General features: G+C 50.4%; 1 protein-coding gene across 1 annotated transcript in view; it reads left to right on the top strand.

Annotated features, from left to right (window-relative positions):
* Positions 1-658: 658 nt before the first annotated feature.
* The window catches only part of LOC132575793 (thymidine phosphorylase-like), a 46,918-nt gene continuing 21,799 nt past the window's right edge, over positions 659-25,777 (top strand). Inside the window, exons 1-4 of the mRNA XM_060244482.1 lie at positions 659-815; positions 10,179-10,381; positions 13,361-13,459; positions 17,175-17,304. Coding sequence (XP_060100465.1) covers positions 659-815; positions 10,179-10,381; positions 13,361-13,459; positions 17,175-17,304 — 589 coding nt within the window. The remainder of the gene's footprint in view (positions 816-10,178; positions 10,382-13,360; positions 13,460-17,174; positions 17,305-25,777) is intronic.

Below are 25,777 nucleotides of genomic sequence, written 5' to 3' on the forward strand. Positions count from 1 at the left end.
CCTGGCTCCACCTCCAAAGTGTCCTGGCTCCACCTCCCAAAGTGTCCTGGCTCCATCCCCAAGGTCTCCTGGCTCCACCCCCCAAAATGTCCTGGCTCCACCCTCAATGTCTCCTGGCTCCACCTCCAAAGTGTCCTGGCTCCACCCTCAATGTCTCCTGGCTCCACCTCCAAAGTGTCCTGGCTCCACCCTCAATGTCTCCTGGCTCCATCCCCAAAGTGTCCTGGCTTCACCCCCAATGTCTCCTGGCTCCACCTCCAAAGTGTCCTGGCTCCACCCCCCAAAGTGTCCTGGCTCCACCCCCAATGTCTCCTGGCTCCACCTCCAAAGTGTCCTGGCTCCACCACCAAAGTGTCCTGGCTCCACCCCCAGTGTCTCCTGGCTCCACCCCCAGTGTCTCCTGGCTCCACCCCCAAAGTGTCCTGGCTCCACCCTCAATGTCTGCTGGCTCCACCCCCAGTCCCCAGCTATTTCTTGAACCAGACCTGACACAACCCTAGTATAATTCCATGGTGTGTGTCCTCCCAAACAACTGTCAGGTCTCTGTCGTCTGCCAATCAGTTGTGATTTGGGGAGAACTCCTTGACAGACAGGCCTTGGAAACAGAAGCTTCACAAAGCTGGTGCCCTGCAGCTCAACTCGCCCTTCCCTTGCAGAGATGGGACCTCCTCACACCCCGGCCCAAGATCCAGGCAGCAGCGTCAGCGTCCCAGAAATAATCCGTAAGAAACGGGATGGCGAGAAGCTTCAAGAGGAGGACATCCGGACCTTCATCCACGGCGTGACGAGAGGCACCCTGAAGGATGGGCAGATTGGTGAGGAGTGGGGGATGGGGGGAAGAGGGGCTGGAAGAAGGAGGGGAGAAACGGATGCCGGTCAGGGGCCATCAAATTAGGGTTCCCAATCCCCAGATGGGGGCAGGGATCCCCTGGTTTGGAGGCCCTTCCCCCACTTTAGGGTCAGAAAGCAGGGGGAGCACTCCATTATTCCCTATGGCAGGGATGGGGAACCTTTTTTCTGCCAAGGGCCATTTGGATATTTATAACATCATTTGCGGGCCATACAAAATTATCAGCTTAAAAAACAGTGCTCCGCCGAGGGAGAATGATTCGGGCTGGCAAAATTAATGCAAATAATTGTTTTTCTATTTGAAGTCATGTGGGGAGAGCCTAATTTGGCACCCACGCGACCCACCGCCCTAGGCAAATGCCTAGGTTTGGGGTTGTGGGTTTTTTTGTAGAAAAAGCCCAGCAAGAACTCATTAGCATATTAGACCACATCCTCTAATATCAACAGATTAGGTCACATAATCATTAGCATATTAGGCCACAGCCTCTGGGATAATCACGTGCAAATTGAACTGGGTAATGAAGGAAAATAAAGAAGGGAGTGGGAAGAAGTTAGAATAACAGGAAATAAAGAAATGGGGGGGGGGAAGAAATGGAAAGAAAGGAAAATAAAGGGGAGAAGAAAGGGAAATAAAGAAATGTGGGGAACAAAAGGGAAATAAAGAAGAAGATGATATTGGATTTATATCCCACCCTCCACTCTGAAGAGTCTCAGAGCGGCTCACAATCTCCTTTTCCATACCATACCAAACCTTTAATGGCATAATAGATTCAGATAAAAATACACAGAATATAAAAATTTAAACATTGGAGATAAAATCAAGATAAAACCAAGCTTACAGATGCATTCAAACATGGTCAGAATTAAATTTAAGGATGTCAGCCAGAAATTTTGCCACAGCCTCACTAACCACCCCCTCAGTATCACTCAATAAATAACAACAGGGTGGCAGAATAGACAAATCTGGAGAAAAAGAAAGCTTGCCAAATAAATCTTTACGGAGGTTATGGTATAAAGAACAATCAAGCAATATATGCTGGATTGAGTCAGGGGTATTTGCACCACAGGAGCAAAGTCTGTCGGCTAAAGGGACTCGCTGATATCTCCCTTGTAAAACTTTGGAGGGAAACGCGTTTAGTCTAGCCAACATAAATGCCCTGCGATGACTTGGAGTGGTTAGGTCTGATAGATAATTGGGCATTTTGCCACAAAAAGCATAAAGACCTAAGGAAGCTGGAGAGCAAATATAAGGGTCAGTTGGCTGTAATTTCGTATCCTCCGATTCCCATAGTCTCAGTTTAATACATCTGAAGATATATGACTCATCAGCGGTAGAAAAATCATCTACCTCTAACCCCAATTGATTGAGTTTAGACAGAAGCACTGCTGTCCAGGATGAAATATATGGGTCTCTTTTCATACAATCAAGAAGGCTGTTGGGATCTGTTCTAAAATGAATTTTGAGCCAGAATTTAAACACTGCAATCCAGGCTTTTGTCTCCACCAAAGACTGACCCACTTCAGAGCAGAGAGCAAAGTAGGACACACATTTTGGCAAACCAAGAATTTGTCTAAAGAATGAGGCTTGAATGCCCTCCACTTTCCTGGTAAAAGCTGAGATCCAAATAGGGATACCATAGAGGATTTGGGCAAGCGTTTTGGCTTTGAACACTTTAATAGCTGCTGGAACTAATTGGTTGCCCCTTGCAAAGAAAAACTGTTTAATTTGAGCAGCTGAACATTTAGCCAAGTTGACGGTGTTGTTATGATGTGAAACCCAGCTTAACTTGTGGTTAAAAGTGATCCCCAAGTATTTAAAATTTTTTGTTTGCTCGATTGTTGAATTGCCAATAAACCATCTCTGTGGGCCCCAGCAGTTTGAAAAGACAACTACTTTAGATTTGGTGTAATTGATAGTAAGTGAATTACAATTACAGTAGTCATAAAAGGCATTCAAATACCTTTGCAGGCCCACTCTTGTACAAGAGAGGATGGTAGTGTCATCGGCATAAAGTAATAAGGGGACTGCTCGGCCTGCAAGTTTAGGCGGATGACCGTTGACAGGGTTCAAAAATTAGATTAAAAAGATGCGGGGCCAGCACGCAACCTTGTTTAACCCCCTTTAACACTGGGATTTTACTAGTCAAGTCACCGCTAGAAGAAAATTTCACTTGGCAAAAGGTATTAGAATGAAGTTTCCTCAAGAGAAACAGCAGACGAGGGTCCATTCCCAGGTGACCTAGCTTGATCCATAGTTGGGCTCTATCTATTGAATCAAAAGCGCCCTTCAAATCGATGAAGGCAGCGTATAATTTTTTTGACCCGGTATGCATATATTTTTCAGCAAGGAAGGCCAGAGTGCAGCAGTGATCCATAGCAGATTTGCCTTTGGAGAAGCCAATCTGTTCAGGACCTATGATGTTGCCTAGGCGCATCCAGTCAGTTAATCGGAGTTCTAAATGTTTTGCATACAGTTTGCCCACTATAGATAATAAACTAATGGGGCAGAAATTTTCTGGTAACTCCAACCCCCCCTTTTTGTATATTGGAATTATTATAGAGTCAAGCCAAGGGTCAGGGATGGAGCCATACAGATCGATAAAAGAGAACAATTTTGCAAGGGGCAAGAGCCACCAATCGGCAAACTTTGTGAATACCTCAGCGGGAAGGCCATCAGGGCCAGGTGCTTTACCCGCTTTTAAATCCTTCAATAACTCACTGATTTCCTCTAGAGTTACTGGAGGCCAGATCGGCATATCAGTAACTGAGAGGTTTGCTAAGATAGGAGGGGATACACATGGAGCAGCAAAAATGTTAGAGAAGTAATCAACCCATGTTTGCTCAGAGATATTTGGGTCAGTAACAGAATTGTTTTTTAGATTGCCTGAAATGATTCTCGAGAAAGCCTTATTACCGTTAGATTTTATCGAGTGGTAAAGTTGGTCCCATTTACTCTGAAAGAAAACTTTCTTTTTAGATGTAGTAAGCTCCAGGTAGGCTGTCTTGTAAGCAATGTAGGCCTTAATTTTTGATTGGTCTTTGGATTGACAAGCCTCTTTAAAATGAGCTCTCAGTTCTTGTTTCCAAGCTAAACAATCTGTATCAAACCAGCTGGAGAAACTAGACCTAGACAAGATCACAGGTTTAGCTTTGGCACTACAATAATCAATTAATAATGAAAATCCAGAAAGGATTGAATCGTCTGAATTGGAATTTATGATTGAATCCCTTAATCTGCGTAGCACTTCAGAGCCAAAGAGGGAAGAAAACTCCCTTTCTAGGGCCGGGGACCACTTGATTTTTTTTAGAACATTCTCAGGGGCCTTCACGGATTGGGAAGGTGATACCATATTAACCTCCAGATCCAATCTTAGGGATAGAGTTAGGGGCAGGTGGTCACTTTCTGTGCGCGGATCGATGTAAAAGTTATCGATAGATGACAGAAGGTTGGGTGAACCCACACAAAAATCTATCACACTGCAACCCCTTGTGGAAAAAAAAGTAAAGTCAGTTGCAGCCGGAAATTTGGAGAGACCATTAAATATTATAACATTGTGCGCTATGCAGAATTCAATTAATCTAAGACCCGCCTTGTTGGTTAAAGTATCTTTAGAACAACGGGGTAAACATAATTGAAGTGGAAGGGATTCAACCGCTTCAAAGCCAAAATGAGAGATCCATTTCTGATTGTTACTGCCTATCCGAGCATTAAAATCACCAAAAATCATGAGCTGAGCAGTATGGAATTTCCTAGACAAAGACATCACATAGTCAGAAAATTTCTCCCAGACAGCATCAAACTCCAGCTCACCATTAGAAGGGGCTAAATAAACATTAATCATGATTAGGGTCAGTGCTGGGGAGGACAGCAATAAAGCCTGGGCAATTGGCGGGCAAGGATCCAAGAGGATCACCTTAAATGGTAAGCTGGATTTCACCAAAGCAGCCAGGCCTGCTTTACTGCGACCTTTAGAGCGAGATCTATAAGCGGGGAGATTAAAAACTTTAAAATCCGTCAGTCTAAAACAGTCTTCTGCCCATGTTTCCTGAAGGAAGACACAATCAAAGGATTTCAAAAAGTCCAAAAAATCTGAGTCATTCACTTTACTCTTCCACCCAGCCATGTTCCAGGAGATGATGTGGATCTTCCTTGTGGCTTCCCTAGCTGGTAGTCAATCAATAATGGATATCCTTTCTAACACCCTGGAATCATCAGTGAAAATACAACCGTTATGTTGGGGTGCCGTTGAGCCAGTTAGAGAGAGTTCCATAGACAGATCGATTAAGTCAGCTGATGGAGGAGAAGGGGACAGGGGGTTGCCAGCAGGATCCAGGTTGATTGAAGGAACTGATTTTCCCGGCTCTAAAGACCTTTGCAGCTGCAGCTTAGTACCTTCAAGTCTTACGAGTATCGCCTGTTGATCTTTTGCTGGAAGACTCCCGAATGACTGCAAAAGGTCATCTTCTAATGAAACATTAAGGGGACTATGCGTCACATCCATAGAGGGCTGCACTGATGACTCATTATGCAACTCGGGGTTTGCTTGGGACTGACCAGATCTGGATGCCTTAAGACACATCGCAGCCTTATATTTTGCCGCTGAAGATGATGCGTTCTTCAAGAGATGGGGATTACTTCGCGTACTGACCCCTGCGGACAGGTTAGGCAGCAGAGCATTAGTTTGAGAGTTAATAAAAGACCGTACGGGGAAAACCCCCTTTGACCATAAGTAATTCTTTCACCTCAAAATTAGTGAGGGAATGTTGGGGGATTGAAAGGTAAGCAGAATCCTCTGCATTTGAGACTGATCATTAAGAGATTCAATGGTAATCAAGTCAATTTTGTGATAGTTCAGATGAAGAAGTTCACAGAGATGGGATTTAGCTAAAAGTTTACTTCTCCAGCATGGGGTCTTTCTGCCATAAGGACAAACAGTGATGCATACCTTATTGGGCTGTAGAACCAATTGTTGCACGTTCCTTTTAAGGCCCATGCTGACCTTAGACTCCGTAAAGGAGCTCCGGGGATCAACCTCCTGAGTTGCAGACGGACGTCGCTTTAAAGGGGCTAGAGCTCCAATAGAGGTATCATCCAGCTGGGCTAAGTAGACTTTATCCATGGACACTGATAGTCTCTTTAGTTCCAAAGAAAGGTCAAGTATTTGGTCTTCTAAACCCTTTAACTTTTTAAAGATACAATCCACTGTGCTTGCAGTCAGGGTAATTGGGGCGAGCTCGTCAGAAGACATGGATCTTTCTTCATTATCATGCTGACTCTGCTGCACCTTTAAAGCCCCCACCCCAGACAGGAGTTGAGAGTCAACGCCATCTTCGTGGTCAGACTCATTAGTCAATTCATTAGTCGGTTCCTCCTTTTCAGCAGGCTCTACCTTGTCTTCTAGAGGGGAGAAACGATTCGATGTTTCAATAGCAAATGACGGCAGAGCAGATTCGGACTTATTGTTTAGGGTAAAAAAGTCCTCTATCCTGAACTGTTTGCAAAGTGGCAAAGAAGCAGATTCCTCCTCCACTTCTCTTGGCCGCTTGCCCCATGCCATTAAAAGGGTTCTATTGGGTGGCAATTAGCCCTGTCCTGATAAAAATGAATAAAAAAATACCAAACAACTAATGTCTTAAAACTTACAGATAAAAGCCGCAACATCTGCTAAGAATATCGTAAAATATCTTTAAAAGCCAAATTTGTCAGAGCCAACTCTGTAGCCGACTGCACTCTGCCTTGTTGCTTTGCAGGAGTTGACTTAATTTCAACCTTCAGTTCAGATTAAAAGATTCTAAAAAAACAAAACAAAAAATAAAACCCTGTCTTTGAGAGACAGGCTAAGACTATGTAAAACTTTATAAAACTTCAGCTGTAGGTCGTTAGCTGCAGCAGCTTCTGATTCAGAAAACGAAAGCAGAGGCTTATTGACTAATTAAACGGCCAGAGCTTGGGAAAGACAAAACAGAGGCACCAAATATTAAAAGTGAGGTGATAGGATAAGATTATTTAAAAACAATTCCTTCTATCAAGGCAAGATAAAAGTTAAAAGATTAAAACAACTTAGCGTTAGTAGGAGCGAAGAGACAAGTGGCTGCCTTCCTCCGAGTCTGCCCAAATCACACTACTCAATCTCCTTTTCCTTCCTCTCCCACAACAGACACCCTGTGAGGTGGGTGGGGCTGAGAGGGCTCTGGCAAAAGCTGCGCTTTCAAGGATAGAGTCTCAGAGCGGCTCACAATCTCCTTTATCTTCTTCCCCCACAACAGACACCCTGTGAGGTGGGTGGGGCTGAGAGAGCTCTCACAGCAGCTGCCCTTTCAAGGACAACCTCTGCCAGAGCACTGGCTGACCCAAGGCCATGCTAGCAGCTGCAAGTGGAGGAGTGGGGAATCAAACCCGGTTCTCCCAGATAAGAGAGCTCTGGCTGAACCAAGGCCATGCCAGCAGCTGCAAGTGGAGGAGTGGGGAATCAAACCCGGTTCTCCCAGATAAGAGAGCTCTGGCTGAACCAAGGCCATGCCAGCAGCTGCAAGTGGAGGAGTGGGGAATCAAACCCGGTTCTCCCAGATAAGAGAGCTCTGGCTGACCCAAGGCCATGCCAGCAGCTGCAAGTGGAGGAAGGGGGAATCAGACCTGGTTCTCCCAGATAAGAGAGCTCTGGCTGACCCAAGGCCATTCCAGCAGGTGCAAGTGGAGGAGTGGGGAATCAAACCCGGTTCTCCCAGATAAGAGAGTTCTGGCTGACCCAAGGCCATTCCAGCAGCTGCAAGTGGAGGAGTGGGGAATCAAACCCGGTTCTCTCAGATAAGAGAGCTCTGGCTGACCCAAGGCCATTCCAGCAGCTGCAAGTGGAGGAAGGGGGAATCAGACCTGGTTCTCCCAGATAAGAGAGCTCTGGCTGACCCAAGGCCATTCCGGCAGGTGCAAGTGGAGGAGGGGGGAATCAAACCCGGTTCTCCCAGATAAGAGTCCGCACATTTCACCACTACACCAAACTGGCTCTCCACGAAAAAGAAAGGAAAAGAAAGGGGAGAAGAAAGGGAAATAAAGAAATGTGGGGAACAAAAGGGAAATAAAGGGATGCCAGCTGGCCAGTGGATCCTAGAGAGGCTGCCATGTGGCTAGGCTCAGCGCAGTAATCCCTGAGGGCCAGACTAAGTAGTCTTGAGGGCTGTAAACAGCCCTCGGGATGGACGTTCCCCACCCCTGCCTGTCAAGACGTGGAACTTCAAATAAAGACGGATCATATTGTTGCAAAAATTAATCGCCACTGAGGATGTTCTCCGCAGCTGAGAACGAAATGTCTGGAAGGAAAACTTTCTCCAGTAGAACACGGCACTTGATCCCGAAAGATTCTACAAACCCTAATGATGTTACCAGCCGTGAAAACCTGAAATCTTTGATAAAAATTAATCCATTTATTCGAGAACAAACAGTCAAGCAGAGAGGCAGATTGAGTTTAATACTTTCTCAAGGCTGAAGCCAGCCTTTTCTACATTTCAAAAGCAGGAAACAATACAGCCCTTTTCACACCCCCGGAGACATTTAGGTCTTCCCATGGTCTTATCTCTTTCTCAGGGAAAGGGACCTTGGAGATGTTAACTTCAAAAGCCACAGATGGCTCCTTGGCTGGGTGTGAGATTCTCTCCTTGCGGTTACAGCAGGCTTGGGAAAAGGCACTTGCTACATTTCTCAGGGTTAGTAAAGCAGAGTTCACATCAGAGCACATCATGGCGTTAGTCATGTCAAGCATCTCTATTCTACAATTCAGTTTCAGCAAGTTACACGTCTGACACTGCCCTAAGGAGACCAATTCCCATAGGGTATAATGGGGAATTGATCCATGGGTATCTGGGACTCTGGGGAAGCTGTTTTCTGAGGTAGAGGCACCAAACTTCCAGCATAGCATCCAGTGCCTCTCCTCAAGTTTCAAAAAGATTGGAGTGAGCAGTGAAGTGGCCAAGTTTGCGGATGACACTAAATTGTTCAGGGTGGTGAGAACCAGAGAGGATTGTGAGGCACTCCAAAGGGATCTGTTGAGGCTGGGTGAGTGGGCGTCAACATGGCAGATGCGGTTCAATGTGGCCAAGTGCAAAGTAATGCACATTGGGGCCAAGAATCCCAGCTACAAATACAAATTGATGGGGCGTGAACTGGCAGAGACTGACCAAGAGAGAGATCTTGGGGTCGTGGTAGATAACTCACTGAAAATGTCAAGACAGTGTGCGATTGCAATAAAAAAGGCCAACGCCATGCTGGGAATTATTAGGAAGGGAATTGAAAACAAATCAGCCAGCATCATAATGCCCCTGTATAAATCGATGGTGCGGTCTCATTTGGAGTACTGTGTGCAGTTCTGGTCGCCGCACCTCAAAAAGGATATTATAGCATTGGAGAAAGTCCAGAAAAGGGCAACTAGAATGATTAAAGGGCTGGAACACTTTCCCTATGAAGAAAGGTTGAAACGCTTGGGACTCTTTAGCTTGGAGAAACGTCGACTGCGGGGTGACATGATAGATGTTTACAAGATAATGCATGGGATGGAGAAAGAAGAACTTTTCTCACTTTCTCACAATACAAGAACTCGTGGGCATTCGATGAAATTGCTGAGCAGCCAGGTTAAAACGGATAAAAGGAAGTACTTCTTCACCCAAAGGGTGATTAACATGTGGAATTCACTGCCACAGGAGGTGGTGGCGGCCACAAGCATAGCCAGCTTCAAGAGGGGTTTAGATAAAAATATGGAGCAGAGGTCCATCAGTGGCTATTAGCCACAGTGTGTGTGTACGTATAAAAAATTTTTGCCACTGTGTGACACAGAGTGTTGGACTGGATGGGCCATTGGCCTGATCTAACATGGCTTCTCTTATGTTCTTATGACCCCGCAAAAGGTGGCCCTATCTTTAATTATTTCCAATGGGGGTCCCCTGCCCCGCCTGGGGATTATGTGGTAACCAAACAGAGAAACACAGAACAACGGAGCAGAAGAAATACCTCCGCGAAGAACCAGCCTCAGAAAAGTACAAATTAAGAAACGTTTTATAAGTAAAACAAAAAACATCATTGTGAAGTGAACCTAATCACAATACGAGACACAAAAGCCACATCCACACCCAATTGACGTTGATTTGTCTTCTGTGAGACTTTGGGTGTGGATGTGCTATTTTGTGCTTTATTTATAAAACGTTTATTAGTTTGTACTTTTTTGAGGCTGGTTCTTCGTGGAGATATTTTGCTTTGCTTCTGCCCCGCCTGGGGATTGGCAACCCTAACAGTGGCGGGAAGGGACTTTTTCCTGCTTGAGTTAACCTCGCCCGTTCTCTTCCAGGGGCGATGCTCATGGCCATCCGACTGCAGGGGATGGATGCGGAAGAGACCCTAGCGCTAACCCAGGAGATGGCTGCATCAGGGCAAGTCTTGGAGTGGCCGGAGAAATGGAAGGGGCTCCTGGTGGACAAGCACTCCACAGGCGGGGTGGGCGACAAAGTCAGCCTGCCCCTCGCCCCGGCCTTAGCGGCCTGTGGCTGTAAGGTAAGAGCCACCCCCCCCCCCAAGGTGGCCAGTGTCTGGGCCGAATTCAGGAGGGCCAACACTGTTCCCCAGCCATGCCAACCCACCTGCGATGTGCTCGTTGAATCCTAATTCCTTAGCTGAACCCGAGTGAATCATAGAGTTGAAAGAGTTTCTGTTACAAAAAAAACCTCTGGTTAAGCTTGTGGACTTTTATCTGGGAGAACCGGGTTTGATTCCCCCCTCCTCCTAGGGTTGCCAAGTCCGATTAAAGAAAAATCTGGGGACTTTGGGGGCGGAGCCAGAAGACTTTGGGGGCGGAGCCAGGAGACATTGGGGGTGGAGCCAGGAACAAGGATGTGACAAGCATAATTGAACTCCAAGGGAGTTCTGGCCATCACATTTAAAGGGACAGCTCACCTTTTTAAATGCCTTTCTTCCATAGGAAATCATTAAGGATAGGGGCACCATCTTTTGGGGCTCATAGAATTGGACCCTCTGGTCCAATCGTTTTGAAACTTGGGGGGTATTTTGGGGAGAGGCACTAGATGCTATACTGAAAATTTGGTGCCTCTACCTCAAAAAATAGCTTCCCCAGAGCCCCCAATACCCACGGATCAATTCCCTATTATTCCCCATGGGAATTGTTCTCCATAGGGAATAATAGAGTGCCTAGTAGACACTTCCCCCCCACACACACACGCTTTCTAAAGGAAGGGGGAGGCCTCCATACCAGGGAATCCCCCCTCCCTGCCCCTCCCTCTCTCACACACACAAATACTTACTTGGTCTTCTTCCGGAGAACTCCGCCTGCTGTGAAAACGAAAGCAAAGAAAGGGAGGGGCCGTTCTCCGAAGCCCTTCCTGTTTCCTCCTTCCTGCCCAGCCTTAAAGGGGCAAACATTTTAAAAACTGCTCAGGAGCTCTACACCAACATGAACCCTACAGGTATGTTCTCCCCCCCCTCCCCACCCCCCCGCTTCCCGATTTCTGGAGACCGGGGGATGAAGCTGCGAACCCAGAAGTCTCCCGCCAAAGCAGGGGGTGTGGGGGGGGGGGTGGGAAGCCTACCTCCTCCACTTGTAGCTGCTGGAATGGCCTTGGGTCAGCCAGAGCTGGGAGAACCGGGTTTGATTCCCCAGTCCTGCACTTGCAGCTGCTGGAATGGCCTTGGGTCAGCCAGAGCTCTGTTATCTGGGAGAACCGGATTTGATTCCCCACTTCTCCACTCGCAGCTGCTGGAATGGCCTTGGATCAGCCAGAGCTCTCTTATCTGCGAACCCAGAAGTCTCCCGCCAAAGCGGGGGGGTTGGGAAGCCTACCTCCTCCACTTGTAGCTGCTGGAATGGCCTTGGGTCAGCCAGAGCTGGGAGAACCAGGTTTGATTCCCCAGTCCTGCACTTGCAGCTGCTGGAATGGCCTTGGGTCAGCCATAGCTCCCTTATCTGGGAGAACCGGGTTGGATTCCCCAGTCCTCCACTTGCAGCTGCTGGAATGGCCTTGGGTCAGCCATAGCTCTCTTATCTGGGAGAGCCGGGTTTGATTACCCACTCCTCTACTTGCAGCTGCTGGAATGGCCTTGGGTCAGCCATAGCTCTCTTATCTGGGAGAACCGGGTTGGATTCCCCAGTCCTCCACTTGCAGCTGCTGGAATGGCCTTGGGTCAGCCATAGCTCTCTTATCTGGGAGAACCAGGTTTGATTCCCTACTCCTCCACTTGCAGCTGCTGGAATGGCCTTGGGTCAACCATAGCTCTCTTATCTGGGAGAACCAGGTTTGATTGCCCAGTCCTCCACTTGCAGCTGTTGGAATGGCCTTGGGTCAGCCATAGCTCTCTTATCTGGGAGAACTGGATTGGATTTCCCACTCCTCCACTTGCAGCTGCTGGAATGGCCTTGGGTCAGTCAGAGCTCTCTTACCTGTGAGAACTGGGTTTGATTCCCCACTCCTCCATTTGCAGCTGCTGGTATGGCCTGGGGTCAGCCAGAGCTCTTGCAGAGTTATCCTTGAAAGGGTAGCTTCTGGGAGAGCTCTCTCAGCCCCACCCATCTCCCAGGTTCAGCTCTCAGTCCAGGATAGGGTTGCCCCTTTAGGCTCAAAAATCCCTAGATATTTGAGGCTGGGAACTGGAGAGGGTGGGGTTTGGGTAGCAGAGGACCCTCCGCAGCGTTTAATGCCTTAGAGTCCACCTTCCAAAGCTGCCATCTTTTCCAGGGGACAACACGGAAGGGGTCTGAGCGTTTTAGACTAAGCAGCTGAAAATCCACCATGTTCCAAAATATCATACAAGCACAGATTTTGTTCATAGTACAAATTAGCAACAAGTCTACAATTCTTCAATAAAGGGGCGTACGACAAAGAGCTTCTTCAATCTTCACAAGACACCCATTTCAGATGTTCCAAAACATTTCCATTAATATTTTCTTCAGTTTTCAGGCTGTTAAACAGAATCCGATTTCAGTTTCTTCCTATGCAGACACCAAGTCCATTGGTTTCAGGATGAATCCAGTGGGTTCTCAACGAAATTGTAGACTTCTTGCTAATTTGTATTGCGAATTAAAGGGGGGACAATGATTATGACGAAGTGTTTGTACAACTGGCATAGTGTTACAAAACCTGATGAGTATTGCTTATTGTTTTTTTGAGATAGAGGCACCAAATTTGCAGCATCGCATCCAATGCGTCTCCTCAAAACACCCTCCACGTTTCAAAAGGATTGGACCCGGGGGTCCAATTCTATGAGCCCCCAAAGAAGGTGCCCCTATCCTTCATGATTTCTAGTGGAGGGAAGACATTTAAAAAGTGTGCGGTCCCTTTAAATGTGATGGCTGGAACTCCCTTTGGAGTTCAATGATGCTTGCCACACCCTTGCTCCTGACTCCGCCCCCAATGTCTCCTGGCTCCACCCCATTGTCTCCTGGCTCCACCCCAGATATTTCTTGAATTGGACTTGGCCAGTCTACTCTTTCTTTCCCTCTCCTCCTCCTCCTCCTCTCTGCAGGTGCCCATGATCAGCGGCCGAGGCCTGGGCCACACCGGGGGCACCCTGGACAAGCTGGAGGCTGTGCCTGGCTTCACGGTCTCCCAGAGTCCTGAACAGGTGAGATGCTCCAAGGGGTGCGTTGCCAACTCTGGGCTGGGAAAGACCTGGGGATTCGGGGAGCGGAGCTTGGGGAGGGCAGGATTTTAGGCAGGGGAAAGACCTCAGCGGGGTACGATGCCATACTGTCCACCCTTGGGTCAGTCACAGTTCTCTTTCTCAGAGCTCTCTCAGCCCCACCTGCCTCACAGGGTATCTGTTGTGGGAAGAGGAAGTGAAAGAAGTCTGTGAACTGAAGGGCAGGGTATAAATCCAACCTCTTCTTTTGTAGAGCCAATTTGGCGTAGTGGTTAAGTGCATGGACTCTAATCTGGGAGAACTGGGTTGGATTCCCCCTCCTCCACTTACAGCTGCTGGAATGGCCTTGGGTCAGCCAGAGCTCTCTTATCTGGGAGAACCGGGTTTGATTCTGCACTCCTCCACTTGCAGCTGCTGGAATGGCCTTGGGTCAGCCAGAGCTCTCTTATCTGGGAGAACCGGATTTGATTCCCCCCTCCTCCACTTGCAGCTGCTGGAATGGCCTTGGGTCAGTCAGAGCTCTCTTATCTGGGAGAACCGGGTTTGATTCCCCGCTCCTCCACTTGCAGCTGCTGGAATGGCCTTGGGTCAGCCAGAGCTCTCTTATCTGGGAGAACCGGGTTTGATTCCCCCCTCCTCTACTTGCAGCTGCTGGAATGGCCTTGGGTCAGCCAGAGCTCTCTTATCTGGGAGAACCGGATTTGATTCCCCCCTCTTCCACTTGCAGCTGCTGGAATGCCCTTGGGTCAGCCAGAGCTCTCTTATCTGGGAGAACCGGGTTTCATTCCCCACTCCTCCACTTGCAGCTGCTGGAAAGGCCTTGGGTCATCCAAGCACTTGTAGGAGTTGTACTTGAAAGAGTAGCTTCTGGGAGAGCTCTCAGCCCCATCTACCTCACAGCGTGTCTGATATGGGGAGAGGAAGGGAAAGGAGATTGTGAGCTGCTCTGGGACTCTGAGTGAAGGGCGGGGTATAAATCCAACCTCTTCTTCTTTTGTAGAGCCAGTCTGGTGTAATGGTTAGGTGCGTGGACTCTTATCTGGGAGAACCGGGTTTGATTTCCCACTCATAAGAACATAAGAGAAGTCATGTTGGATCAGGCCAATGGTCCCTCCAGTCCAACACTCTGTGTCAGAAGGAACATAAGAGAAGCCATGTTGGATCAGGCCAATGGCCCCTCCAGTCCAACACTCCGTGTCACATAAGAGAAGCCCTGTTGGATCAGGCCAGTGGCCCCTCCAGTCCAACACCCTGTGTCACATAAGAACATAAGAGAAGCCATGTTGGATCAGGCCAATGGCCCATCCAGTCCAACGCTCTGTGTCACATAAGAACATAAGAGAAGCCATGTTGGATCAGGCCAATGGCCCATCCAGTCCAACGCTCTGTGTCACATAAGAACATAAGAGAAGCCATGTTGGATCAGGCCAGTGGCCCATCCAGGCCAACACTCTGTGTCACATAAGAACATAAGAGAAGCCATGTTGGATCAGGCCAATGGCCCATCCAGTTCAACACTCTGTGTCACACAGTGGCCAAAAAAAAAGGAGGTTCACATGTGGGGCTAGAAGCACCAAATAATACAGAGCATCCCTGCCCCAGACAGTTCCAACAATATGCTATGGCTAATAGCCACTGATGGACCTCTGCTCCATATTTTTATCCAAACCCCTCTTGAAGCTGGCTATGCTTGTGGCCGCCACCACCTCCTGTGGCAGTGAATTCCACATGTTAATCACCCTTTGGGTGAAGAAGTACTTCTTTTATCTGTTCTAACCCAACTGCTCAGCAATGTCATTGAATGCCCACGAGTTCTTGTATTGTGAGAAAGGAAGAACATAAGAGAAGCCATGTTGGATCAGGCTAATGGCCCATCCAGTCCAACACTCTGTGTCACACAGTGGCCAAAAAAATTATACACACACACACACACACATATATATACACCCTGTGGCTAATAGCCACTGAAGGACCTCTGCTCCATATTTTTATCTAACCCCCTCTTGAAGCTGGCTATGCTTGTAAAGGACTTCTTTCTCTACACATTTCAGTCTTCCACATGCACCTGCCTTGGGTCAGCCAGAGCTCTCTCAGAGCTGTTGCGCTCAAGAGCAGTTCTCGGGAGTGCTCTCTCAGCCCCACCTGCCTCACAGGGTGTCTGTTGCGGGAAAGGGAAGGGAAAGGAGATGGTAAGATGCTCTGAGATCCCAAGTGAAGGGTGGGGTATTTATTTATTTATTTTAATATATTTCCATTCCGCCCATTCCCCGTAGGGCTCGGTGGGGGAGTACAACGTATGACAAAACAATAAAATACAATAAAACCATTGCAGAAACAGACAACTCAATAGCACTCAGAAAATTTCCAATCATCACAATATTGCCCAGCCTGCCCATCTCACGCCATGATGAGATGTTATGCCATAAAGATGGCAGATATTCTTCCGTTTTATAGCGCAGGGGACAGTGCCGACAGGGGAGGCCAGCCAGATCAAGTAGAGACGCCCGCAGCCTCAGCTAAAAGCCTGGTGGAACAGCTCCGTTTTACAGGCCCTACGGAAGGCTACTAAGCCAGGTAGGGCCCGGATCTCTGTAGGGAGCTGATTCCACCAGGTCGGGGCCAGGACTGAAAAAGCCCTGGCCCTAGTTGAGGCAAGGAGGGAATATAAATCCAACCTCCTCTTCTTTTTCTCCACATGCAGCCAGCTGGGTGACCGCGGGCCAGTCACAAGTTCTCTCAGAGCTCTCTCACGGGGTGTCTATTTGTGGGGAGAAGAAGGGGAGGCGATTGTAAGCCCCTCTGGGACTCCGAGTGAAGGGCGGGGCATAAATCCAACCTCTTTTTCTCCTTCTGTGGCGGAACCGGCCCGATTCTGCCTTCAGACCCGGTCCCGTCAGCACCCTATTGAGTCGCCAACTCCTGGAGGGAGCTATTTCTCCTCCTGCCCCTTGGGCTCGCTGCCACCACCTGCTCAGTCCCGGGGTTCAGATTGAGAGGAACAGGACTCCCAATCCCCCTCTCCAGCTGTGAGGCCAGGCCTCAAGGTCCTCTGCCACCCTGCACTTGGGTTTCACAGAGACCTCAGCGCTTCTTTGGGGCACCCCTGGAGGATTGGCACCTTATCCAACTGCATGCCTTCCCCCTTCCCCGGGGCCCCCTTCTTAAAAACAGCGTGGTCTAAAGCGGTCTGGGGATCTAGGTGGTACAGAGATTGACTGCCAGCATTTAAACAGTAAAAATATATTTATTTAAAAAGAGAAAAAGATAGGAAAAGAAAACAAAACAAAAACAGTTGTGTTTAAAAGGTTAGCACAGCACAGCACACGCACAGCAAACAGCCTGACAAACAAAATGTGTTATAGACGCGTCCTGCTGGCCCTGATCTAAACTTGCCCTGTCTTGTGAATTACTTACTTAGTCTGCCTGCCTGGGGCCTCCCTGGCAGGAGCCTCCATTGCTCACCACATGCTCGCTCGAGCGCTGGCTTCCAACTGCCCTTCTCTTCCTGCTAACACACATGCCAAGAACAAAAGCACTTCCTGCCTCTCTAGGAGATTTTCCCCCTAGCGTTGTTGGTTTGGCTCTGGAAGGGAGGGGGGGAGTGAGGGGAAGGCTACAAAGCCTGCTGAGGGATTTACTGACCCCTGCCAAATGAAGCACCACCACTGACTAAAATGGCGTTTCTCCACACCTTCAGATGAGAGAGATCCTGGAAACGGTCGGCTGCTGCATCGTGGAGCAGAGCCGAGAGCTGGTTCCGGCAGACAAGGTGCTCTACGCGCTGAGAGACGTCACAGCCACTGTGGACAGCTTGCCGCTCATCACAGGTGAAGAATCCGATCCCGTCAGAGAGCGGCTGGTGGTGACCGGAAGCTCACAACACCCCTGCGGGGTTGGTTAGGCTGAGGGAGACTCAGGGGTTCGACTGGGCCGGGGCGGCTGCTGGTGGCGTCATCGCCAAGTTTGCCTCTCTCTGCCTCTCCCCCGCAGCTTTGTCAGGGGGCTTTAGAGAAGGGGCCTGCAGGCTGCAGGGGGGGGGGGCCCTTGGGCAGTGGAGTGGGTTCTCTGACTCTGAAATTTTGACTGCCTAGGGGCCTCCACAGGGTTTTATCTGGCACTGAAGTTTGAGGACTGGGCTGGGACCAATGTTTCCTCTAAGCCGAGTTAGTGAGCTAGCTCACAGCTTTTTAGCCTCCAACTCACACCTTGCTTCAGCTGGGTTCCTTGCTGTGAGTCTTTTGCCTTCTTTGTAGATCACAATAGTGGCTGGGTAAGCCCATGTAAACAATATCTTGTTCTGAAAGAGTTTATCTGCAAATGGCTTCATTTGTCTTTTTTCTTCCAGTGTTTCACTGCAAAAGTCTTGTCTCACATATACCCTTTTCCCTTTAAATTCCAGCGCCCTCTTCTTCTTCAAAGCCAAAAAGACTTGCTGCTGCACTTTTTCTCTTGTAAATTTGACTATCACTGGTCTCGGAGATCCTCCTGACCTTCTAGACCTAAGCCTATGGACTCTCTCGACCTGGTCAGCATTAATCATAACACCTGTTTGCTGTTCTGAGAGCCAATTTATTATCCCGTCTTCCAAGTGTCGTGAGTCAATGTCTTCTGAAATACCATGAATGATAAGGTTTGCCCTTCTTGCTCTGTCAGAGAGGCTTTTAATCTGCTCCTTTAAATAAACTATCTCCTTCCGATTTGTTGACGCTGCCTTATCAGCCTTGTTGGCCAGCTGCCTAATATCTTGCAGATCCTTGTTTATCTGGCTAACTTCATTATTAATTTTAGCAACAGTCTCCTCTATTTTGTTCTGAGACTGCATCATTAAAGCTTGAAACTGTGCTATCTGTTCGGAAAGCTGTTTCACTGTAGTGGCAGCCATTTTAACGGTGCTAATCACTGCCTCCGGTTCTTATCTGTTTTCCAAAATACTCCCTTTTTCTCAGTGCTAGCTGTCTTCTGAGCACGCCTTTAATTTCTTTGACTCTCTAGCTTCACTGCCAAATATTATGACCCCAATATTTACTTATCTTTCGGTCCTAATCTCTTTTCTTGTCCGGAGAGGGGCGAGCCGAGGCTGTTTCTCTTCAGAGCGTGCGCATTTCCACCCTTGCCTCCAACTCACACCTTTTTGTCTTAGTTCAGGAAAAATGGCTCCATAAGAACAGAAGAGAAGCCATGTTGGATCAGGCCAATGGCCCATCCAATCCAACACTCTGTGTCACATAAGAACATAAGAGAAGCCATGTTGGATCAGGCTAATGGCCCATCCAGTCCAGCACTCTGTGTCACATAAGAGAAGCCATGTTGGATCAGGCCAGTGGCCCATCCAGTCCAACACTCTGTGTCACATAAGAACATAAGAGAAGCCATGTTGGATCAGGCTAATGGCCCATCCAGTCCAGCACTCTGTGTCACATAAGAACATAAGAGAAGCCATGTTGGATCAGGCCAGTGGCCCCTCCAGTCCAACACTCTGTGTCACATAAGAACATAAGAGAAGCCATGTTGGATCAGGCCAGTGACCCCTCCAGTCCAACACTCTGTGTCACATAAGAACATAAGAGAAGCCATGTTGGATCAGGCCACTGGCCCATCCAGTCCAGCACTCTGTGTCACAGAAGAACATAAGAGAAGCCATGTTGGATCAGGCTAATGGCCCATCCAGTCCAGCACTCTGTGTCACATAAGAACATAAGAGAAGCCATGTTGGATCAGGCCAGTGGCCCATCCAGTCCAACACTCTGTGTCACATAAGAACATAAGAGAAGCCATGTTGGATCAGGCCAGTGACCCCTCCAGTCCAACACTCTGTGTCACATAAGAACATAAGAGAAGCCATGTTGGATCAGGGCAATGGCCCCTCCAGTCCAACACTCTGTGTCACATAAGAACATAAGAGAAGCCATGTTGGATCAGGCGAATGGCCCATCCAGTCCAACACTGTGTCACACAGAGGCCAAAAAACCCAGGCACCATCAGGAGGTCCATCAGTAGGTCCATCAGTGGGGCCAGGACTCTAGAAGTCCTCCCACTGTGCCCCCCCACCAAGCACCAAGAATACAGAGCATCACTTGCCCCAGACAGAGAATTCCATCTATACTCTGTGGCTAATAGCCACTGATGGACCTCTGCTCCAAATGTTTGTCCAATCCCCTCTTAAAGCTGTCTATGCTTGCAGCTGCCGCCACCTCCTGTGGCAGTGAATTCCACGTGTGAATCACCCTTTGGGTGAAGAAGGACTTCCTTTTATCCGTTCTAACCCGACTGCTCAGCAATTTCACTGAGTGCCCACAAGTTCTTGTATTGTGAGAAAGGGAGAAAAGTACTTCTTTCTCTACTTTCTCCATCCCATGCATTATCTTGTAAACCTCTATCATGTCACCCTGCAGTCGACGTTTCTCCAAGCTAAAGAGCCCCAAGCGTTTTAACCTTTCTTTATAGGGAAAGTGTTCCAAACCTTTAATCATTCTAGTTGCCCTTTTCTGCACTTTTTCCAAAGCTATATCTTTTTGTGGTGCGGTGACCAGAATTGTACACAGTTTTCCAAATGAGGACTTCAGAACAAACACATTTATGGAGCAGCTCCAAACTTCAATGCAAGGAGCTCACAAGATATAATTTTTGCTCACAAGACTCCACAGCTTAGGCTGAGACTACTCAGACCGACAGCGGCTCCTCAGGGTCTCAGGCTGAGGTCTTTCCCATCCCCTCCTGCCTGGTCCTTTCAACTGGAGATGCCGGGGATTGAACCTGGGACCTTCTGCACGCCAAGCAGAGACTCTAGCACTGAGCCACAGCCCCAGTTCATGGCTCTCCAGAGTCTGAGGTTGAGGTCTTTCCCATCCCCTCCTGCCTGGTCCTTCTTAACTGGAGATGTTGGGGATTGAATCTGGGACCTTCTGCATGCCAAGCAGATGCTCTGTCACTGAGCCACAGCCCAACTTCATGGCTCTCCAGGGTCTCAGGTGGAGGTCTTTCCCATCGCCTCCTGCCTGGTCCTTTCAACTGGAGATGCTGGGGATTGAACCTGGGACCTTCTGCCTGCCAAGCAGAGGCTCTGCCACTGAGCCACAGCCCCACTTCATGGCTCTCCAGGGTCTCAAGGCCGAGGTCTTTCCCATCCCCTCCTGATTGGTCCTTTCAACTGGAGATGTTGGGGATGGAACCTGGGACCTTCTGCCTGCCAAGCAGAGGCTGTGCCCCTGAGCCACAGCCCCACTTCATGGCTCCCCAGGGTCTCAGGCTGAGGTCTTTTCCATCACCTCCTGCCTGGTCCTTTCAACTGGAGATGTCGGGGATGGAACCTGGGACCTTCTGCATGCCAAGCAGAAGCTCTTCCACTGAGCCACAGCCCCACTTCATGGCTCCCCAGGGTCTCAGGCTGAGGTCTTTCCCATCACCTCATGCCTGGTTCTTTTTTAACTGGAGATGCTGCCAGGGATCGAACCTGGGACCTTCTGCATGCCAGGCAGATGCTCTTCCATTGAGCCACGCCCCATCCTTTTCACATGCAATCAGTATGCAGATCATTCCCAGTAGGCAGCCGTGTTGGTCTGAAGCCATAGAACAAAGCAGTAGACAAGTGCACCTTTAAGACCGACTAAGTTTCATTCAGAATGCAAGCTTTCGTATGCTCTTAAGCAGACTTCATCAGACAAAACGGGAATGGCAAGCAGCAGTTCTTAATGTACCTGGGCAGTGAGTTGGTACGTAGAATCATACGTACATAGAAGCAGACTGCTGTTGTATAACCTCTTGAGAAACCAGGCCCTCTATTTAAACTAACAAAGCCAGAATGTTACCTAGATTTATGGCACTTCGCACCTACAACAGCAGTCTGCTTTTTATCACCCTCCGGTGTTGCTTCAGCCCTGCTTTGTTCTAACACTAACAAACACAGACCCCTATTTGTGAGTCTTTTAATCATCTAAAAACATTCCCATGAATAGCTGCTTGCCCTTCCCATTTTGTCTGATGAAGTCTGCTTAAGAGCGCACGAAAGCTTACATTCTGAATAAAACTTAGATGGTCTTAAAAGTGAAACTTGTCTACTCCTTTGTTCTATGCAGCTCATTGTACAGGGAAAGGAAGAATGTGGGTTTTACTCAGTTTGTGGAGGAAACTACTCTGACTGGCTATTTTATGGTTGCCATCCTCCAGGCAGGGCTAAAGAATGAAAGAAAAGCTCCAGGGTGACAAAAGACTTAAGTCCTTAAATGTTTGAAGTATTTAGCATCTGTAATTAAGAACAATATATAAGGTTGCGAAGCCCACGTTAACAAGGAAAATTTACAAACAACAAAGTAATACAATATGCCGTATGACACGGTGCAGTAACTCAATGCGAATGCACGTTGGTCATAAGAAATAAATGTCAAGCTAGCCCAAAACTAGGTTGACTTGATATCTATTTGTTGGTCTAGCCTGAGAGCCAGTTTGGTGTAGTGGTGAAGTGTGCGGACTCTTATGTGGGAGAACCGGGTTTGATTCCCCCACTCCTCCACTTGCAGCTGCTGGAATGACCTTGGGTTAGCCATAGCTCTCGCAGAGCTATCCTTGAAAGGGCAGTTTCCCTGAGAGCTCTCTCAGCCCCACCCACCTCACAGGGTTCTTGTTGTGGGGGAGAAAGGGAAAGGGGATTGTAGGCTGCTCTGAGATTCTGTCCTTCAAAGGGCAGCTTCTGGGAGAGCCCTCTCAACCCCACCCACCTCACAGGGTTCTTGTTGTGGGGGAGGAAGGGAAAGGAGATTGTAGGCTGCTCTGAGACTCTGTCCTTGAAAGGGCAGCTGCTGGGAGAGCCCTCTCAGCCCCACCCACCTCACAGGGTTCTTGTTGTGGGGGAGGAAGGGAAAGGAGATTGTAGGCTGCTCTGAGACTCTGTCCTTGAAAGGGCAGCTGCTGGGAGAGCCCTCTCATCCCACCTCTAGGGTTGCCAAGCCCAATTCAAGAAATATCTGAGGACTTTGGGGGCGGAGCCAGGAGACTTTGGGGGTGGAGCCAGGAGACATTGGGGGTGGAGCCAGGAACAAGGGTGTGACAAGCATAATTGAACTCCAAGGGAGTTCTGGCCATCACATTTAAAGGGACAGCACACCTTTTCAAATGCCTTTCTTCCATAGGAAATAATGAAGGATAGGGGCACCATATTTTGGGGCTCATAGAATTGGACCCCCCCGGTCCAATCGTTTTGAAACTTGGCGGGTATTTTGGGGAGAGGCACTAGATGCTATATTAAAAATTTGGTGCCTCTACCTCAAAAAATAGCCCCCCCAGAGCCCCAATACCCGCTGATCAATTCCCCATTATTTCCTATGGGAAACGTTCTCCATAGGGAATAATAGAGAGCCCAGTAGACATTTCTCTCCCTCCCCACACTTTCTAAAGTGGGGGGAGGGCCTCCAAACCAGGGAATCCCCTGCCCCCAACCTCTCTCGCACACAAATATTTACTGGGTCTGGTTCCTGCAGAACTTTACTTCCTCTGAAAACGAAAATAAACAAAGGGAGGGGCCGTTCTAGGCTTCCCAAATCCCCCGCCTTGCCTGGTGACCCCCGCTTTGGAGCCTCCTCCTCCCCCCGCTGGCCAAAAATTCAGAAAGCGGGGGGAATGGCAGCCCTTCCCACCCAGCCCCGATCCCAGCAGCTTCTCCTCTCCCGTTCCCACCGATCCCCAATGCTTCTCCTCCTCCCTTCCCTTCTCACCTCGATTGCAGCAGCTTCTCTTTGCCCCTCCCCTTCCCACCCAGCTCCATTGCAGCAGCCGGAGCTTTCCCAGGCTGCTTTTTGCCCCGCCCCAAAGGACCATGTGCCTTTGCACCTCCGGAGGTGGTGAAAGGCTTCAACTTTCTGTGTCTGTTGTTAAAATAAGCTGGCTGGTGAGTAGAGAGGGCAATCCCCTACATCAGATTTGCAAGAAGGGGTATGTGTGTGGAGAGGGAAACGTCTTCATTATTCCCTATGGAAATCGTTTCTCAAAGGGTATAATGGGGAATTGATCTGGAGGTTTCAGGGGCTCTGGGGGAGCTATTTTTTTAGGTAGAGGCACCAAATTTTCAGTATAGTATCTAGTGCCTCTCCCCAAAGTACCCCCCAAGTTTCAAAACGATTGGACCAGGGGGTCCAATTCTATGAGCCCCCAAAGAAGGTGCCCCTATCCTTCATTATTTTCTATGGAAGGAAGACATTTTAAAAAGTGTGCTGTCCCTTTAAATGTGATGGCCAGAACTCCCTTGGAGTTCAGTTATGCTTCTCACACCCTTGTTCCTGGCTCCACCCCAATGTCTCCTGGCTCCACCCCCAAAGTCTCCTGGCTCCACCCCCAAAGTCCCCAGATATTTCTTGAATTGGACTTGGCTACCCTAGGCCGTTCCCTGAGGAAACTGTTACCGATCCTTTCCCATGAAGCCCTTCCTGTTTCCTGCTTCCTGCTCAGCCTTCAAGGCCCACATTTTAAAAACTGTTTGCAGGTGTCTAAACCAGCAGGAGCTCTAAATCTACAGAATGACTGTGGGGGCGGGGCTTCCCCCGCTGGCTGGGGGCGGGGAGAAGCCTGTCAAAACGGGGGATCCCCCGCTGGGACCTGTGGATTGGGAAGCCCCGCCCACCTCACAGGGTGTCTGTTGTGGGGGAGGAAGGGAAAGGAGTAGGGTGGCCAGACCGTCCCGGTCTCCCGGGACATTCCCGGATCTGGCCACCCAATCCCGGATCCCGGGCTGCCTATACCGGGACCATTAAAGGTCCCGGTTTAGGCAGCCCCGGAGCCGGTGGGCCGCGGGCGCCGGCGGGGAAGGCGGCGAGGGAGGGAGGGAGCGTCCCTGCGCCTGCGCAGGGCCCCTGCGCAGGCGCAGGGACGCTCCCTCCCTCCCTTGCCGCCTTCCCCGCCCGCGCGCGGGGCCCGGCGGCAGTGGTGGAGGCGTCTCCGTGGCCTCCGCTGGTCGCTGGAAGCCCTCCAGAGATTCTGGAGGGCCTCCAGCGACCAGCGGAGGCCGCGGAGAGGCCGCGGGGCACCCGGCGCTGGTCCCGGAAGGCCTTCCAGAGGCTCTGGAAGGCCTTCCGGGACCAGCGCCGGCCAGCGAAGGCTTCCCCGCGGCCTCCGCTGGTCCCTGGAGGCCCTCCAGAGTCTCTGGAGGGCCTCCAGGGACCAGCGGAGGCCGCGGGGAGGCCGCGGGGCACCCGGCGCTGGTCCCGGAAGGCCTTCCAGAGGCTCTGGAAGGCCTTCCGGGACCAGCGCCGGCCAGCGAAGGCTTCCCCGCGGCCTCCGCTGGTCCCTGGAGGCCCTCCAGAGTCTCTGGAGGGCCTCCAGGGACCAGCGGAGGCCGCGGGGCACCCGGCGCTGGTCCCGGAAGGCCTTCCAGAGGCTCTGGAAGGCCTTCCGGGACCAGCGCCGGCCAGCGAAGGCTTCCCCGCGGCCTCCGCTGGTCCCTGGAGGCCCTCCAGAGTCTCTGGAGGGCCTCCAGGGACCAGCGGAGGCCGCGGGGAAGCCGCGGGGCACCCGGCGCTGGTCCCGGAAGGCCTTCCAGAGCCTCTGGAAGGCCTTCGGGGACCAGCGCCGGCCAGCGAAGGCTTCCCCGCGGCCTCCGCTGGTCCCTGGAGGCCCTCCAGAGTCTCTGGAGGGCCTCCAGGGACCAGCGGAGGCCGCGGGGAGGCCGCGGGGCACCCGGCGCTGGTCCCGGAAGGCCTTCCAGAGGCTCTGGAAGGCCTTCCGGGACCAGCGCTGGCCAGCGAAGGCTTCCCCGCGGCCTCCGCTGGTCCCTGGAGGCCCTCCAGAGTCTCTGGAGGGCCTCCAGGGACCAGCGGAGGCCGCGGGGAGGCCGCGGGGCACCCGGCGCTGGTCCCGGAAGGCCTTCCAGAGGCTCTGGAAGGCCTTCCGGGACCAGCGCCGGCCAGCGAAGGCTTCCCCGCGGCCTCCGCTGGTCCCTGGAGGCCCTCCAGAGTCTCTGGAGGGCCTCCAGGGACCAGCGGAGGCCGCGGGGGAGCCGCGGGGCACCCGGCGCTGGTCCCGGAAGGCCTTCCAGAGGCTCTGGAAGGCCTTCCGGGACCAGCGCCAGCCAGCGAAGGCTTCCCCGCGGCCTCCGCTGGTCCCTGGAGGCCCTCCAGAGTCTCTGGAGGGCCTCCAGGGACCAGCGGAGGCCGCGGGGAAGCCGCGGGGCACCCGGCGCTGGTCCCTGGAGGCCTCCAGAGGCCAGCGCCGGCAGCTCCCTCCCAACCTCGCCGCGAGGCCGCCGCCGGAGGACTCCCCGCCGCCGCCGCCGCTGGACTCCGCCGCCCTGAAATAAGGTAAGGGGGCCGAAAGCGGGGG

This window comes from Heteronotia binoei, chromosome 8, assembly GCF_032191835.1.
Source record: "Heteronotia binoei isolate CCM8104 ecotype False Entrance Well chromosome 8, APGP_CSIRO_Hbin_v1, whole genome shotgun sequence".
Lineage (NCBI taxonomy): Eukaryota > Metazoa > Chordata > Lepidosauria > Squamata > Gekkonidae > Heteronotia > Heteronotia binoei.